Here is a 16083-nt window from a genome sequence, read left to right as displayed (position 1 = left end):
AGGTCAGGTTCTGTGTGTGTGTGTCCTGAAGCTGCATTATCAGCCCAGGCTAAAACATGCAATGGGGGTGGGGTGCAAGAGTGGTGCTAAAGCCCTTTTAGCACTATAGGTGTCGCGCACCTAGTTGATACTCACAGAGCAGCACAGACCAGCACCGTCCTGTGGCTCCAAAACTGCCATGCCCGTTCGGTGCACCATGCTGTTTTCAAAAGAAGTGATTGCCTGCAGCACCAACAAGATGATAAGTACATTAGTTTACAAAGAAAAGGTCTGCCAACATTTCAACAGGAAAGTGGGGCGGGAATATATGAAGCAACATGGACACCAGCATGGACCAGAGCAGCTATACAGAGAGCGACAGGGATAAAGCAAACATGGGCTAGAGAGTGCAATACAGGCACTTGGAGGCAAAACCATTCAAAAGGCCTTCCTTCTCCTCGTTATTAATTTATTTTTGGAATCAAAAATTGCACTAATCCCAAAAACATGTTGGCATGTGCGCCAGAGGTGCAACTAGAGACAAATTTCTTGGTCTAATGAAAATTTCGGGGTGGGGGGGGCTAATTCTTCCAGCAATAGGCAGAGTGGAGATGCAGGGGCTCTAAGAAGGGGTGAAAAACAACAAAGCCTCGTTAACATGTAAATGGTCTTTTAATGACTTGTGAATTACTCGGGTGCCGCTACAATAAAATGGACGCCACACCAGTCATCCGACAGCATCTCAGAAACGGTCTGTGTGTGTCTCCGGGAAGCTGTCTCAGCCCAGGCTGACACAAACTACGTCTGGTTGGGGGGGGCTACATCCCTTTGAGTCCTATGGGCATTGCACGCCTGATGTGCGCCATGTAAGGTAAAGCTTTTTGCAGCCAGTGCAAGAATGCTATGAAAAGCAACTGCAATACAAGAAAAGAGTGGGTCAGTAAATTAAAACACACATACAGTTGTGCGCTATCTGGCAAGCAGTCACGTCCATGGTGGCATCGGATCTTGGGAAGCAGTGATGTATACCATGACAGAGTACAGGCTGGGTGGCTCAATTCAGTTCAATGCAACCAACGCTATAAAACGCATCAGCCTACATCCTGTGGTTCTGAGCAAATCACCTAATCGTCTTGTGCTTAAACAAAAAATAAAAAAACACGAATGTAACGTTGTTTAAAGTGCCTAAATACCAAATTTAAAAAAACATTAATGTAACATAACTGGAGCTCATGTAAAGTGCTCCAATACCTTTAGGTCAAGTTTCCGCTAGAGGGGAAAGAAGCACCAAGTACAAGGGGGAGTGATAGTGGGTAAAAAAAATAGTTTCTTAATCATTGCGCAAACAGCGGACGGCCACTAACTTAAGTGGAATCAATCTGTGCTTGGTCTGTGCTCCAAGAAGGGAACGGAAGTGATAGCTTAGCCTGCACTGGCCAATAAAGAGGCACCAAAGAAGAGTGACAAAGGAGACCAAGAATGTTAAGCAATGGGAGTGCTGAAAGCCCTTGTTATACACAGCCGCGGCTGGTGACATTTCAAAGTGGTGAGGCAAAAACATTGGGGTGAGCTATCACGATCTGTACTTCTGCTAGGCGAATTCCTTAGCAGATTCCTGACTGGACAGCAGCGCTTCCGACTGCTCTACAAGTTTCCCTTTGCAGGCTTCTTACCGCTTAATCTTTCACTATAAAATTACTAATTGTAATTCACCATGTCTGCCTGGCGAGCTTTCTTCACCCGCTACACTAGACCATTGCAAGGACTAAAATCATCAAGATGGCTGATGGCTTCACTTGCCCTCGCTACTCTCCGGGGCCGCAGCCTAAAGCAATAAACACTGTTATAGGAGATCGGTTATCATCACCCATCTGTCGCGCCCATTGCCGCATTCTGTACGTTTGCCAGTTACAAAGCGCGTGCCTATAACTTGTAACACTTCAGCAACCGTGCAGATGTTCTCCTAAAACGGTCTGAAAGGGAGCACAAGAGGGCGTTTCCCTTACTGCACAACTTTTGGCTCTTTCTCTTTTTCCAAGCATGCCAGCTATCATGACCACATGCTACGCTCCCGAATCAATAAGTCTCCCCTAGTACACGCAGTATGCGGTTAGCATTCTGCTTAAGTCTCTCCTCAACCTGTTCACAGTGCGAGTTCTGCGGCAATTATCTCGGTGGCCTAATATCACGGCCAACCGGCTTCTATTTTTTAGAGCCTCAATTGTTCTTAGGCTTCGGCTTCAATGGTCGTGGTAGTAGTCCTCTTGAGACCTGGAAGAGATCACTTCTGTCCTTCGTGGGTGCACAACACCAGTCGCGGCTCGCATGCATCGCAATACTCACGGGAGGGTTGTTGCGTGGGGGCCGGGGTATTCAATATAAAACTTACCTCACAGCCGGTCCGCGCCACCTCTGCTCCCCTTGGCGCCTTCATGAACGGCACTGGAGTGGACTGGCGACCCCTCTCAGCCAATACTGGTGCTGCTCCAGCAGCGCCAGGATTGGCTTAGGGCACGGTTACTAGTCGCTGGCCTGCCCATTAGAAGACCGAGGTTTGAGCCTTTGCTCAACCCTCGCTCTCCTAATGGGCATGCGCCAGCCAGAGCAGACACTAGTGCGCATGACTGGGCACGGCGGAAAAATTTGCCGACCTTCCCCACTCATGCGCACTTGTGCTGCTGCCTGTTGCCCCTGGACTGACAATCATGTCAGTCAACATGACGCCGAACCGCCCACCCCCTTCAGACTCTGAAGGGGGTGGGCGGTCCGACGTCATGCTGACTGACATGATTGTCAGTTCTCCCTCGGCGTCTTTGAAATTAAGTAAACTGATTCAGTTTACTTAAGTTCAGAGACGCCGAGGGAGCTGCGGGCGGGGGGAGTGCAAAGCCCCAACGCCCTAATGGACGCACCGCCCCTGGGTATACACAATGTTCTCATAGGTAGGAGCACATGCACAAACAGCACATGCGCCGTCGCAGGTTCAACCTAAAAAAGATGCAGCCAAGGGGGATGGACCTGCCCTCCATTGTTCTGAATATGACAGGTGAAGATAGGTCAGCCCTTGCCCTGGGCTTTGCCAAGGCACAGTCCCCGTGCATCACACTCAGTGTGGCAGGTGTTGGCCCTTCATAGAGCTCAGCAAGGGACCAGCCTCCTACTCATCTCCCTCCTGTCCTCAGCGTCCCACGCCACGGGTGGCAGGTGTTTTCCACTTTATATATTGGGCAAGGGGCCGCCTTCCTCTTCCTATCTCTCCTTTCTTGCAGCTGGTTATCCTAGAACTTAGAGTCCCTTTGTAAACAATGGCTTGCTTATTATTTTAGCTTCTCAATATTCTGTTTTGTTTTCAGATGGTGGCCAGCGACATGATGCCCTCGAGTGGATGTGCACTCCATAAATAATACATTAAAGAATTATTCATTGGAATATCAGGAATATCAAAAAAATTGCAAGAACTCCTTATGTTGTCCATTATTTCAAAAACATTTGTTCCTATTCCAGTCATTTAAACAGTTCTAAATGAAGGTATACTTTCTTTTTCCTTAGATCACTTTGAAGGGTTTACTCCATCCTCGTTTACCTATGAAACAATGTTGGGTCAAAATGCCACTTTCTCGTGCGCAGATACTTCGGGAGACAGAGTCAAGGAAATCACCTGGGAAAAACTAAGAGAAGAAGGGAAAACCACAGTAGGTCTGTGCAACTTGTCCAATGGCCAGGTCTTGCAGCACTATGGGGCAGATCACAAGCGCCGCAGCCTCATCGTTTGCAATGGCCTTCAGAACAGTACCCTCACCATTTGGAACGTCATCGCATCTGACGAAGGAATTTACCGCTGCCACTTTGCGACAACCAAAGGAAACCAAAGTATCCTGATAAGCCTGAATATAGCTAGTGGTGAGTAATAGATACTTTTAGTGAGCTGGGAATGACATGCTTGTGGTATCGTAACATATTTGACTGCATAAAAAACGAACAGCATACATAATTCATTATTTTTAAACCCAGGACACTGCTTGAGGAGGAAGGGATGGGTACCCTTAAGTTTCTACTTGCAAACTAATGATATGCTAAAAGTATGGATGGCTTTAACATTTAAAGTTTTAGTAGACGGTTTTTGTCACTGTTTATTATCGCGATGCAGCCTTCAGTTTTCGTTAAGGGTGTTGTCTTGCTCGTGGCAGTGCATGTAACTTCCTGTGATATCATAGGCAGATGATGTAATTTCCCCAACCACTTGCTATAGGATTTTGGTGAAACTGAATGTTTGCGTAGATACATGCAGTTACAAATATGTCAGTAAAATGTTCAAGGTTCAAGTTGTTGATATTCTTTCCCTCTGTAGACACATTTATTTCAACTAATTTCCATTTGAGCTAGGTATTTTTTTTTTTTTTTAGAAAGAACAAGTGTAAACAGTATCAGATCAGAAAACAAAATGTGGGGAATCATACAGGCGTAGGATTGTGGGGAATCAAAAAAGAACAGAAATACTCCAGTGAGCTCAACCTGACTCCAAGGGGTCTATTAGGATGGCGGTCGGAAAATCTCCCCGACCGCTATGGTAGCAGGAAAAGACCGCCTGCCAGGACCGCGGCATAACTGCTGGTCCAATTAGTATGCTCCGCAGTCGAAATCCGACCACGGCAGTATGATCGGGCCTTTAACATTGCGGCGGTTGCTGCTGCCAGCAGCACCACCGCGATGTCAAAAGCAGCATGTCCTGCATATCCCTCCACTGCGTGGCAGGCACTGCACAGTGCCTGACACCTGGTACAGGGATATGATAGGGGGTACCATGGGTACCCCCCAGTGCACCAACACCACCCAACACATTGGGAGCCCGCAATGGGCCCCCGGAGACATTCTCCACATGCTTTTCCATCGCTGTTCCACCGCAGCGGAAAGGCTGGCTACCGCTGGCATCATAATCATGCAGGCGGAGCCTGACCCTGCACCGGCTCAATTTTAGCGGTTCAGCTCCGCCCGCCAGGCATGCGTGCGTGCGGACTGCTACCGGCGGAAAAGTGGCGGGCTGAATTTCTCACCGCCGCGGTCATCACCGTCATGCTAATGTGACCAGCGGTTATCCGGGTTCCAATTGTGGACAGATGTCCGCCGCCGACCCGGCGGTTGACATTGCCGGCCCGGCGGTGGCATTCTATCCACCATCCTAATAGACCCCCAGGTGTTCATTCTCTTAACTTACGTGGGGGGTCTTATGCTGTTTATCTCCCCTCGTCTTGGGTTTACATAGGGGTAGGGTGCCATTGTGGCTTTGGAACATCATGAGGATTTTGGGCCACTGGGCCAAACGTATTTTGGGGGGCCCTTTTCAGAACAGCTTTGAATGTATCCAATTTCAGTTCTTTCATGCCGTCTTTAGCCAGGTCATCGACAGTGCACAGGCACGCTCCACATTCTTAAGGTGTTTACATCCAAAATTCAGGGATTTTGATGTGTTTTTAAATATTGTAACACAGCAGCAGCTCACTAATATTACTGCAAATAATCTATGTGACACCCTCCCAGGCATAAACTCAGTGGCAGTGAAACTGACACTGCAATGAAACAAAATGTTACCACCATTCCTGAACTTGGGGCCCTTTTATGAGCAGCCTTTGCTGCCGGTTGTGAAGGGGCATCCTTAAACTGAAAATAGCATTTGCAACATAATTGCGGCAAGAAAGGACTCTAAATAGCTCTTACTCTTGCGTTGTCAGATGAGAGGGAGGGAAAAGGAAGAGTTAATAGGTGACGTAGTAGAGAGACTAGAAGAGAGGAAGAGAAGACACCACACAGACAGGTGAGAAATAACAGCAAAAGGCAAAAACAGAGACTACAGAAGGCAGAGAGGAAAACACAAGTGAAAGATGTAACAAGCGGAAAAATGTGAAAGGTGCAGCTAAGAGAGAGAGAATTAGAGGAAGAGACAGGTGTGACAAAGAGAAAGTCTACAAAGTGATCAGAGAGGGAGGACACATGCAAAAGAGACATCTGAGAGAAGGGGGTGATAGGTGAGAGAGAGGTGGGACATAAAGTTCAAAGAAAGTGAAAGATAAGGAGACGTTAGTAAGAGAAGTAATAAAGAGAGAGTGTTGTGAGAGAAGTCAAAAAGAGACATAGCGGGAGCGAGAGGGAAACATTCTAGAAAGAGAGTGCAATCAGTAATTTTCCTCATGGGTAACAGGCTCCACCTCCTTGATTTCTGCCCATTTTTCGTATACTAATAGTTAATAGCCTTTTATTTTCTGTTAGTATAATAAAAGAAAATGTAGTGCAAAGAGCTGGAACAAGATACTCAATGATAGCTGAGGTAAGGTAAATGCCTTTAAATGTATGTTGTGTCCATGTGTGCCTGTGAGTGTGCATTTGTGTGAGATAGAGTATATGTGAGCATGTGTGTGTTGAAGTGAGAGAGAGAGAATGACTGCTAATGAGTGAGGCCGAGTCTTTAACTGAGTTAGTGAGTGAGCATTAGTGAATGAGAAAAGTAGTGGAAGTGAGTGTGAGTTGGTGAGAATGAATAAGAATGAGTGTGCAGATGTTAGAGAGTGTGAGGCAGTGTCAATGGCCATTAATATGTGAGTGAGTTACAGTGAGTGAATGTAAGTGAGAATTAATTCTTCATAGTGAGTGGGAATAAGTTTGAATAAATGAATGAGAGTAAGATTGCGTGCACATGAGTTTGAGGGGGTGAGAAAGAATGATTAAGACTAAATGTGAGTGAGAATGAGTGCAAAAGAATGAGAATAAGAGAGTCAATGTGAAAAAACATTGGACTGAGTGAGAAAGAATGAGCGAGTCCAAGTGAGTGTGTGATAATTTATGAATGTATCTGAGTGAATAATTGAGTTTATGTAAATGAGTACGAGAGAGAATGTGGTGTTATGCTTGCAAGTCTGCAGTTAGCTCTGGCATTCTGAAGGTAATTCTTGGTTTATGTAACCCCTCTTTCACAATGTTTGTGCTAGCATGTTAGAGACAATTCTTAGCACAATACTGAGACTAATATATGCTAGAATTATACCTGGTATATTGGGATAACCATGGAAAAAAGCTGTCGCTTGAGTACTGGAGGACATTCTTGGCATGGGGTACACATTGCAAAATGCTAGCACTGGCTAATGGTAATTCCTTACCTTGGCATTCTGTGGGTTGAAGAGCCATGCCCAAATGTTAATCCTAACATAAAAGAGGTAATACTTGACAAAGGATCACCCATGGTATATGGACAGCACCAATGGAAAATGGTGGCACTTGCCTATTGTATGGTGTTTTTTGCCTAAGAGTGCACTCATGGCAAATGGGGAGCATGGGGCATCTTAACGAGCCCTGTTTACTTTCTGCAGCTTTCTCTGGGATCAGGGCTTTACATGTAGGTTTTGTAAAATAAATAATTTCAGCAGTGTAATGCATATACTTCTAATTAAGCAAAAATTAACTACAAAGCAAACACATTTCTGTACAAGTTACTGCTTTGTTTCATTATTGTTAATGCATGAAAAATTGTGTGTGTGAAAAAACCCTAACCTCTGTGAGTTGCACAAGTGAAAAAGCCATGAAAATGACCAGCAGTCAAATTGTATTGGCAATCTGGAATACTATATTAATATTCACTATAAGGTGTATATCAATGTATACATGTAAACTTAAATACTTCCTACAATCTATTTATCGATATCCCATTGTGCTTTACACTGGGGGGAACCATTAAGCTATGGCTGTTTGTGGTGTGAATAAGTTAGGCTACCAGTAGTGTCAGTGTTCTGTAGCACTATATTCTCTTCAGACAAACACATCATTTTTTATATAATAAAAAGAGAAAGGAGTAGCGTTCCCAAGGATGACCAAATAAGTACCCTAAAGGTTGTAGACTCAATTCCTTAATGATATAAGGATGGTGGCACTTCCTGTGATGTTATTAAGGTCAAAGGTGTGTGATGTCACTTCCGCTACCCCAGGTGTTTTGGTGAATCAATGTCTATGCTCTGGATCCTATAAGAACAAGTAGCCACGAGGAAGTGAGACTTGAAAACCCCGAGTGCGAGTCAGGTGGACCGGTATCTCCATGACAGATATGGCCACCCCAGATTCAGTGTTCATCGAGGGAGGTGCACGTTTTTATACCCGCTTTGTTTCCACGTACACATTCTTCCTGCTAAAGGCAGGAAACATTTGTGTTTTGGAAACCGGGCGAGGACTGGCTAAAAATGCAGAAAGGGTCCGGTAGTTCTGAAACTTGCATTTGTGATTGTATGATGCCATGGTGGAATTACCACTCAGGTCCATAGTTCCTTCTCAGGTAATTTCGGGGCCCCTGCCCAGGTAACTTCGGGACCCCTGCACTATGCACACTGCAACCTGTAATCAGGGCCCATGAATGGCTGAGCATCCAGGGATAGGTCAGCCCTTACATTCAGAGTCTTTCACAATTTTCTTCAGTGTGAGTTTGGGAAAAGGACGTATAGCGCTTTTATCCGAATTGGGCACAAACATATTGTATCTGGTGGCCAGACTTGAATCTCAGGCAGCAAACCACTATGATTCTTAATGAAATGGTGGAGAAAGGATTCCTTTTGCCATTCCAGTTTGGACCCAGCCATATGCAAATCAGTCTTGATCCAGCGCCCAATGCGAACAGTCCAGCCTGAACTGCCCAGCCAGGTCCTCCCTGGACTGGAAACAAGCATCCTAGGACCGGGAAGGGTATGCCCAGACGTGGGTCCTGTGCTCACTACACCACTGGATTCAAACTAGCCAGGCTGATGAAGGGTGTTACCCTAAAACCGGTCCCAGGATGCTTGTTTCCGGTCCAGGGAGGATCTGGCTTGGCAGTTCGGGCTGGACAGTTCCCACAAGGAACAGAGTCAAGACTGATTTGCATATGGCTGGGTCCAAACTGGGGTGGTGTGGTGAGCAAAAGAATGATGGATTTAACCCAGATCCTTGTGTGACTGGGGGTGAGTGTTTGCATTGTCCAGCATTCCGTCCATCAATCGTTTTTTTTGCATCTGTATTAGCCCTACATATTTCCAGACCTCCATAACTGCAGCACTTTGGTCAGATCGATAGCAGGTTGAGAGCACATTACAGTTGCCTCCATAGTAAAAAGAGGCTGTTTGGGTGCTCTATGGAGGCAAGTCCAAACAGCGGTTGAGAGTCATTGGCTAGAACCTCCAGATTACAGAGGTTGTGCCAGAGAGTATCAATCAGGACCGCCGCAATGGTGCTTCACTTTCGAAAACAGATGAAGCTTTACCTCTTTAAAGAACACTGCATCACAAAGCATTAACCATCCACAAGTCAACTTTTTCTTCTATTACTCGCTGACTTTAAGCTTGTCTTTGACCATGTACAGCGCTTTGCTGCATTTTTGCTAGGTTTGACAATAGAAATACCATATTCGGATATACATAACTTCGTTATCCAGCCCTGCCCTAGCATTCTCCTCCAGCAGGACGATGAGCTTCTTGCCTGCATGAAAAAAAGCCAGTATGAACCAAACAACTGTTTAGTGCTACACAGATGTCATCAGTTCCAGTGGCAATCCAACTTTGGCTTCTAAGGTGGGGCGTTCATGATACTACTGAGGCAGCAAGAGTAGAGCTTTGGGGACATCAGTGTCTATGCCCAAATGGCAGCCTCAGTACAGCTGGTGAGATTTGTTGAAAAAGGAAATAGAATTATCTTAAGGAGGTTTTCAGTAGAAGATAACTTTATCTCAGCAAAGAGGGAAACTGGCCTAGTTATTCCAGCAAAGCACACCACCATCCATTGTCCCAACTAAAGTCATGCTCTCTTTCATTTCTGTTTCTGCTTGGTTAGGATCACCATTGACTGGCGTTTCTGTATCCACCCTTGTTGTTGCCTCCCCCTAACTTATTATACTCTCATTCAGCCATTCATTCTCTATTCAATGTGCTCACTCTGTATGCTTTTATCTATCCACTGACTTATTCTCATTCATCCACTTGCCCAGCCACACAACCACACACATATTTTCACCAAACTGCCAATCAATGATGCACACTGTTATACAAAAGGCCAAACTTATTGACTTTGTCAACATGAATTTTAATTTGTGTTTTATATGGCATTTTAAATGACCATGGTGTGATTGGGCTGGGCACAGTGGTAACTCATTTCATACAGTGTAGTAGTTCATTGGAAAATTCAAAGGTCTTCGTTCAGCGGCGGTTTGTGCAGTTAACAGCGGTGTGGCTGTGTGGGGGCATTTCGAGAGACGATGCAGACGGAAAATTAAATAAATAATTAATTTTCCCTCTGCATCGACCCTCGAAATACACCCCACGCAGCCCCACCACCCCACCACTGTTAACTGCACGGACCGCGGCTGGCTTCGTTAATGTAAGCTAGTATCATGAAATGGGGCACTAACTCTGCATGTCAACAGCAATAAATCCTCTTATAGAACTACTACTGCTACTGCTGCACTATTATTATCTTTTTGCAGTTTTATATGGCACAAAGTAGGAGCGCTTTACATGAACACCAGTTAAATTACACATGGTTACACTTTTTTTTTGGCAGGGAGAGATTAAGAGGGCCTGATTTACAATCATGCGTTCAGTAAAAGGGAGGCATAAAAAATATTTTTATGTATTTTTTTTTTATGTATATCTTTATTTTTTATAAAGATAAGTCGCATTTCTGCTGCCACCTTACGCTGGCACGCTGTGTGCTGCCTAGCACGATTGCAGGTACCTACCGTGCAAGGGTGTCTGCATTACAGGCAGGATTGTTTTGTGCAGGAAGGGACACCTTCCTGCACAGAAACAATCCTTTTAGGCATTTTCCATTTTCAATGTGTGATGTGGAATGCATCACACATAGATAAGCAAGGAGAAATAAAGATATTTCTCCTCGTTATTCCTGGGTCTGAGAAGCATACCATTTAGATGCATACCCAGGTTTGCAACTCTTCGTAAATCTGGAAATGCACCAAAATCCATGGGTGGATGCAAGGGAACCCCCATACTCCACCCACAAACGCCTCCCTACCGCAAGGTAACGCATGGCAGCAATATATGCTGATTATCGTTACGTTCTACTTACTAAACCGTGCAAAGTCAGGCAAGGTGGCTTAGTAAATCCCACTAAAGTACTTGCATTGCCTTGCGACATGTAAGGGCAATGCAGGCCCTTAGTAAATCTGTCCCTAAGTGATTCGCCCAGATGCTGAGCCAATGCCTAAACTCAAACCCAGTTCCCTGATTCCAAAGTCCGCAGCTGTTGCAGTAATACCACAAACTCTCCCTTTTGTTTTTTCCCTGTTTTTGTACGCTAGTGGTAATAAATCAATAGGCCTTGTATTTTGATAGATGTAGGTACTCGTGAATGAGTAAAAGAATGTACCAGCACATTACGTTTTTGCAAAGTTATCAAGGTCAGAATATCGTTTACATAAATGTTGTATCCTAAATGTCAAGTTTTGTTTAGATTCTATTAGCCCAAAGGAGTTTATTTTGTAGCTGATGTTTAACCCCTTCTGTGCCCATGACGAGCTGGACTCGTCATGGAGCACAGTCGCGCTGTGCCCATGACGAGTCCAGCTCGTCATGGCACCCACCCACGGGGGAAGCGCTGGCGCTCCCCCCGTGAGTAATCGATCTTTTTTTTTTTACTGGGAAGGCAGTGGAAGGCCTCCCCCCGCGTCATCAATGACGTCAGCGTGCGAGCCACGCTGACGTCATTGGAGGTTTCCCGTTTGCTCTCCGTGGCGCAGGAAGCTATTTGCTTCCTGCGCGTCGGAGAGTAAAGGTGAGTTTTGGGGCTGGGGAGGGGGGATTTTTGCATTGGTGGGTTTGGGTTAGGGTGGGGGCACTTTGGAAGGCCCAGGCATGCCAGAGGCTCGGCTTCGTTCGTGTGTGCCTGTTGTTGCTTCCCTGTGAAATGGATTCAAATTTGAAAAACGCTTGTCTTTCTAGTTGCTTCCCTGTGAAATGGATCCAAAAATGGCGAGAAATGCCCTTCTTTGTAATTTTTCAAATCCAAAGTGCAGCAGCATGAAGTGGGTTTGGGTTAGGGTGGGGGCACTTTGGTATGCCCAGGCATGTCACGAGGCTCGGCTTCGTTCGTGTGTGCCTGTTGTTGCTTCCCTGTGAAATGGATCCAAATTTGAAAAACGCTCGTCTTTCTAGTTGCTTCCCTGTGAAATGGATCCAAAAATGCCGAGAAATGCCCTTCTTTTTAATTTTTCAAATCCAAAGTGCAGCAGCATGTAGAGAAATAGAATTTCTTATATGAGAATAATAGCAAGACAGAGGGGTTGCAAAGTGGCCACATTGTTTTTTTTTACATCCAAATACACCAGCATCACTTTACAGAGTTTGCCAGTGAAGTGCTACTTTAATTTTCTCGTCTTTCTTTGAAGAGCATTGTTGTTTCCAGGTTGAGAGAGTGTACCATTCCTGGAGGTACTGCAATACCTGGTTGGGAGGCCCAAGTACCCGCGACAGGCAAGGGCCCAAACATTTTTTTGGATAGGCAATGTTGATGTCGCATCACTATGTTTTGGGCCCTTGCCTGTCGCGGGTACTTGGGCCTCCCACACAAGTGAGGCACCATTTTTACCGGGAGACCCAGGGGAACGCTGGGAGGTGGGAAATTTGAGTGAGCCCGGTGATGCCACAACTTTCCCACACAAAAATGTGTGAAAAAAGTGATTTTTTCAGCTAAAATTGAGGTTTGCAGGGGATTCTGGGTAAGGAAACGTTGGGGTTCCATGCAAGCCTTACCTCCCTGGAAGCCCCCGGGTGTCTAGTTTTCAGAAATGTATGGGTTTGGTAGATTGCCCTAGATGGCCGCCGAGCACCGGGCCAAAAACCCAGGTGACCCCCCTTGCAAAACCAGGTGGTTTTGAGATAGGCAATTTTGATGTCACCTCACTACGTTTTGGGCCCTTGCCTGTTGCGGGTACTTGGGCCTCCCACACAAGTGAGGCACCATTTTTACCGGGAGACCCAGGGGAACGCTGAGAGGTGGGAAATTTGAGTGAGCCCGGTGATGCCACAACTTTCCCATACAAAAATGTGTGAAAAAAGTGATTTTTTCAGCTAAAATTGAGGTTTGCGGAAACGTTGGGGGATCCACGAAAGCCATACCTCCCTGGAAGCCCCCGGGTGTCTAGTTTTCAGAAATGTATGGGTTTGGTAGGTTTCCCTAGATGGCCGCCGAGCACCGGGCCAAAAACCCAAGTGACCCCCCTTGCAAAACCAGGTGGTTTTGAGATAGGCAATTTTGATGTTACCTCACTATGTTTTGCGCCGTTTCCTGTCGCGGGCACTAGGCCAACCCACACAAGTGAGGTACAGTTTTTCTCGTAAGACTTTGGGGAACGCGGGGTGGGTGGAAATTTGTGGATCCACCTAGATTCCGGAACTTTCCACTACAGAAATGTGGGGAAAATGTGTTTTTCTGGACAATTTTTTAAGTTTGCAAGGGATTCTGGGTAACAGACCCTGGTGGGAGGCAGTCAAGTCACCCCATCCTGGATTCCCCTGGGTGTCTAGTTTTCAAACATGTATAGGTTTGCTAGGATTCCCAAGGTGCCCGCAGAGCTAGGTTTAAAAAACTACAGCTAGTCATTTTGCCAAAAAAGGGTCATTTTTCACTGCGAAATTGAGATGTTGCCACGTTGCGTTTTGTGCAGTTTCCTGTTGCGGGCACTAGGCTGACCCACACAAGTGAGGTACCGTTTTTCTCGTAAGACTTTGGGGAACGCGGGGTGGGTGGAAATTTGTGGATCCACGCAGATTCCGGAACTTTCCAACACAGAAATGTGGTGAAAATGTGTTTTTTTGGACAATTTTTTAGGTTTGCAAGGGATTCTGGGTAACAGACCCTGGTGGGAGGCAGTCAAGTCACCCCATCCTGGATTCCCCTGGGTGTCTACTTTTCAAAAATGTATAGGTTTGCTAGGTTTTCTAAGGTGCCCGCAGAGCTAGGGTTCAAAATCTACAGCTAGACATTTTGCCAAAAAAGGGTAATTTTTCACTGCGAAATTGAGGTGTGACCACGTTGCGTTTTACGCCGTTTCCTGTCGCGGGCACCAGGCCGACCCACACAAGTGAGGTACCGTTTTTCTCATAAGACTTTGGGGAATGTGGGGTGGGTGGAAATTTGTGGATCCACGCAGATTCCGGAACTTTCCACGACAGAAATGTAGGGAAAATGTGTTTTTTTGGACAATTTTTTAGGTTTGCAAGGGATTCTGGTTAACAGACCCTGGTGGGAGGCAGTCAAGTCACCCCATCCTGGATTCCCCTGGGTGTCTACTTTTTCAAAAATGTATAGGTTTGCTAGGTTTACTAAGGTGCCCGCAGAGCTAGGGTTCAAAAACTACAGCTAGTCATTTTGCCAAAAAAGGGTCATTTTTCACTGCGAAATTGAGATGTGACCACGTTGTGTTTTGCGCCGTTTCCTGTCGCGGGCACTAGGCCGACCCCCACAAGTGAGGTACCGTTTTTCTCGTAAGACTTTGGGGAACGCGGGGTGGGTGGAAATTAGTGGATCCACGCAGATTCCGGAACTTTCCACCACAGAAATGTGGGGAAAATTTGTTTTTTTGGACAATTTTTTAGGTTTGCAAGGGATTCTGGGTAACAGACCCTGGTGGGAGGCAGTCAAGTCACCCAATCCTGGATTCCCCTGGGTGTCTAGTTTTCAAAAATTGATAGGTTTGCTAGGTTTCCCAAGGTGCCTGCAGAGCTAGGGTTAAAAAACTAGAGCTAGGCACTTTGCCAAAAAAGGGTAAATTTTCACTGCGATATTGAGGTGTGACCACGTTGCGTTTTGCGCCGTTTCCTGTCGCGGGCACTAGGCCGACCCACACAAGTGAGGTACCATTTTTATCGGGAGACTTAGGGTAATTCAGGTTTGTAAAGGAACTGTTATTATCTATTGACTTTCGATGCATTTCTGCCTTCCAAATGAAAGACAGTGTGTAAAAAATAAGTCATTCTAAAAAATGACTGATAATTCTCATGCTAGTATGAGTATTCCCAATTTCAGAAATGTGCAAATATCTACTGTTTCTAAACTCTATATTATGTTCCCATTTCAGAAATACATAGGTGTCTTTCATACCGATTTTTCCATGTACACATTTTTACAGAATAATTACTATATACCCGGTACATAATAAAAAACCATTGCAAGTTGCTGCTCAGTTTTTGGCTCTGGGCTCGTCGTGTTCTTGGTGAACCTACAAGTCCTATATATCCCCACAACCAGTAATGTCCAGCGGATGCAACGGTATATTGCTTTCAAAGAGCAGTCATAATTAGAAGAAGTTGCAGGTGAAAACGTTGACACAAAAGGCTGTTTTTTTCAACTAATTTTCAATTTATCCTATATTTAACTGTTTGTTTCTATAAAAAAGCCTTGATGGATCTACACAAATGACCCCTTGCTGAATTCAGAATTTTGTCTTCTTCTCGAAAATGTATAGCTTTCCAGGATCCATTATTGCTTTTGTACCCATTTCTGCCATTAACTGGAAGGAGGTCAAAAGCACAAAAAATAGCAAAAATAGGCTATGTCCCAGAAAAATGCCAAAACTGTGTAAAAAATGTTGGGTTTCTGACAAAAGTCTGGTATCCCCGAAAAGCTGGGAAAATGGTGATTTCAACCCTACAAACCCTTTTTTGATAACATTTGCAGGGGGTTACCCAGATGCTTTCATTTGCAGCCCGTTTTTCCAATTTTTCCAAAAAAAAACAACATTTTGCTGTATTTTGGCTCATTTCTGTGACCCCTCCAGGGGAATCCACAAACCCTGAGTACCTTTAGAATCCCCATGATGTTGGAAGAAAAGGATGCAAATTTGGCGTGGATACCTAATGTGGTCAAAAAGTTACAGGGGCCTAAGCACGCACTACCCCAAATAGCCAAAAAAAGGCTTGGCACAGGAGGAGGAAAAGGCCTGGCAGCGAAGGGGTTAAGATACAACACTTAGGGCCATATGTAGGTAGCATCACATTTACCGACTCATAAATACCGAATTTCACCGATTCGGTATTTATGAATCGGTAAATGTGATGTAGGTAATAATTCGGTAAAATGTACCGAATCGGA

At 45.3% G+C, this 16083-nt stretch overlaps 1 protein-coding gene across 7 annotated transcripts in view; it reads left to right on the top strand.

Moving 5' to 3' along the window:
• Window positions 1–16083, top strand: part of CD226 (CD226 molecule) — a 434463-nt gene that overhangs the window by 137815 nt on the left and 280565 nt on the right. For all 7 annotated transcript variants that reach the window (XM_085605898.1, XM_085605899.1, XM_085605901.1 and 4 more), the window contains one exon: window positions 3529–3879. In XM_085605898.1, coding sequence (XP_085462024.1) covers window positions 3529–3879 — 351 coding nt within the window. The remainder of the gene's footprint in view (window positions 1–3528; window positions 3880–16083) is intronic.

The sequence above is a fragment of the Triturus cristatus genome, chromosome 5_1 (genome assembly GCF_964204655.1).
Source record: "Triturus cristatus chromosome 5_1, aTriCri1.1, whole genome shotgun sequence".
Lineage (NCBI taxonomy): Eukaryota > Metazoa > Chordata > Amphibia > Caudata > Salamandridae > Triturus > Triturus cristatus.
The sequence above is the reverse complement of the archived record's forward strand: the minus strand, read 5'-3'. Positions and strand labels throughout refer to the sequence as shown.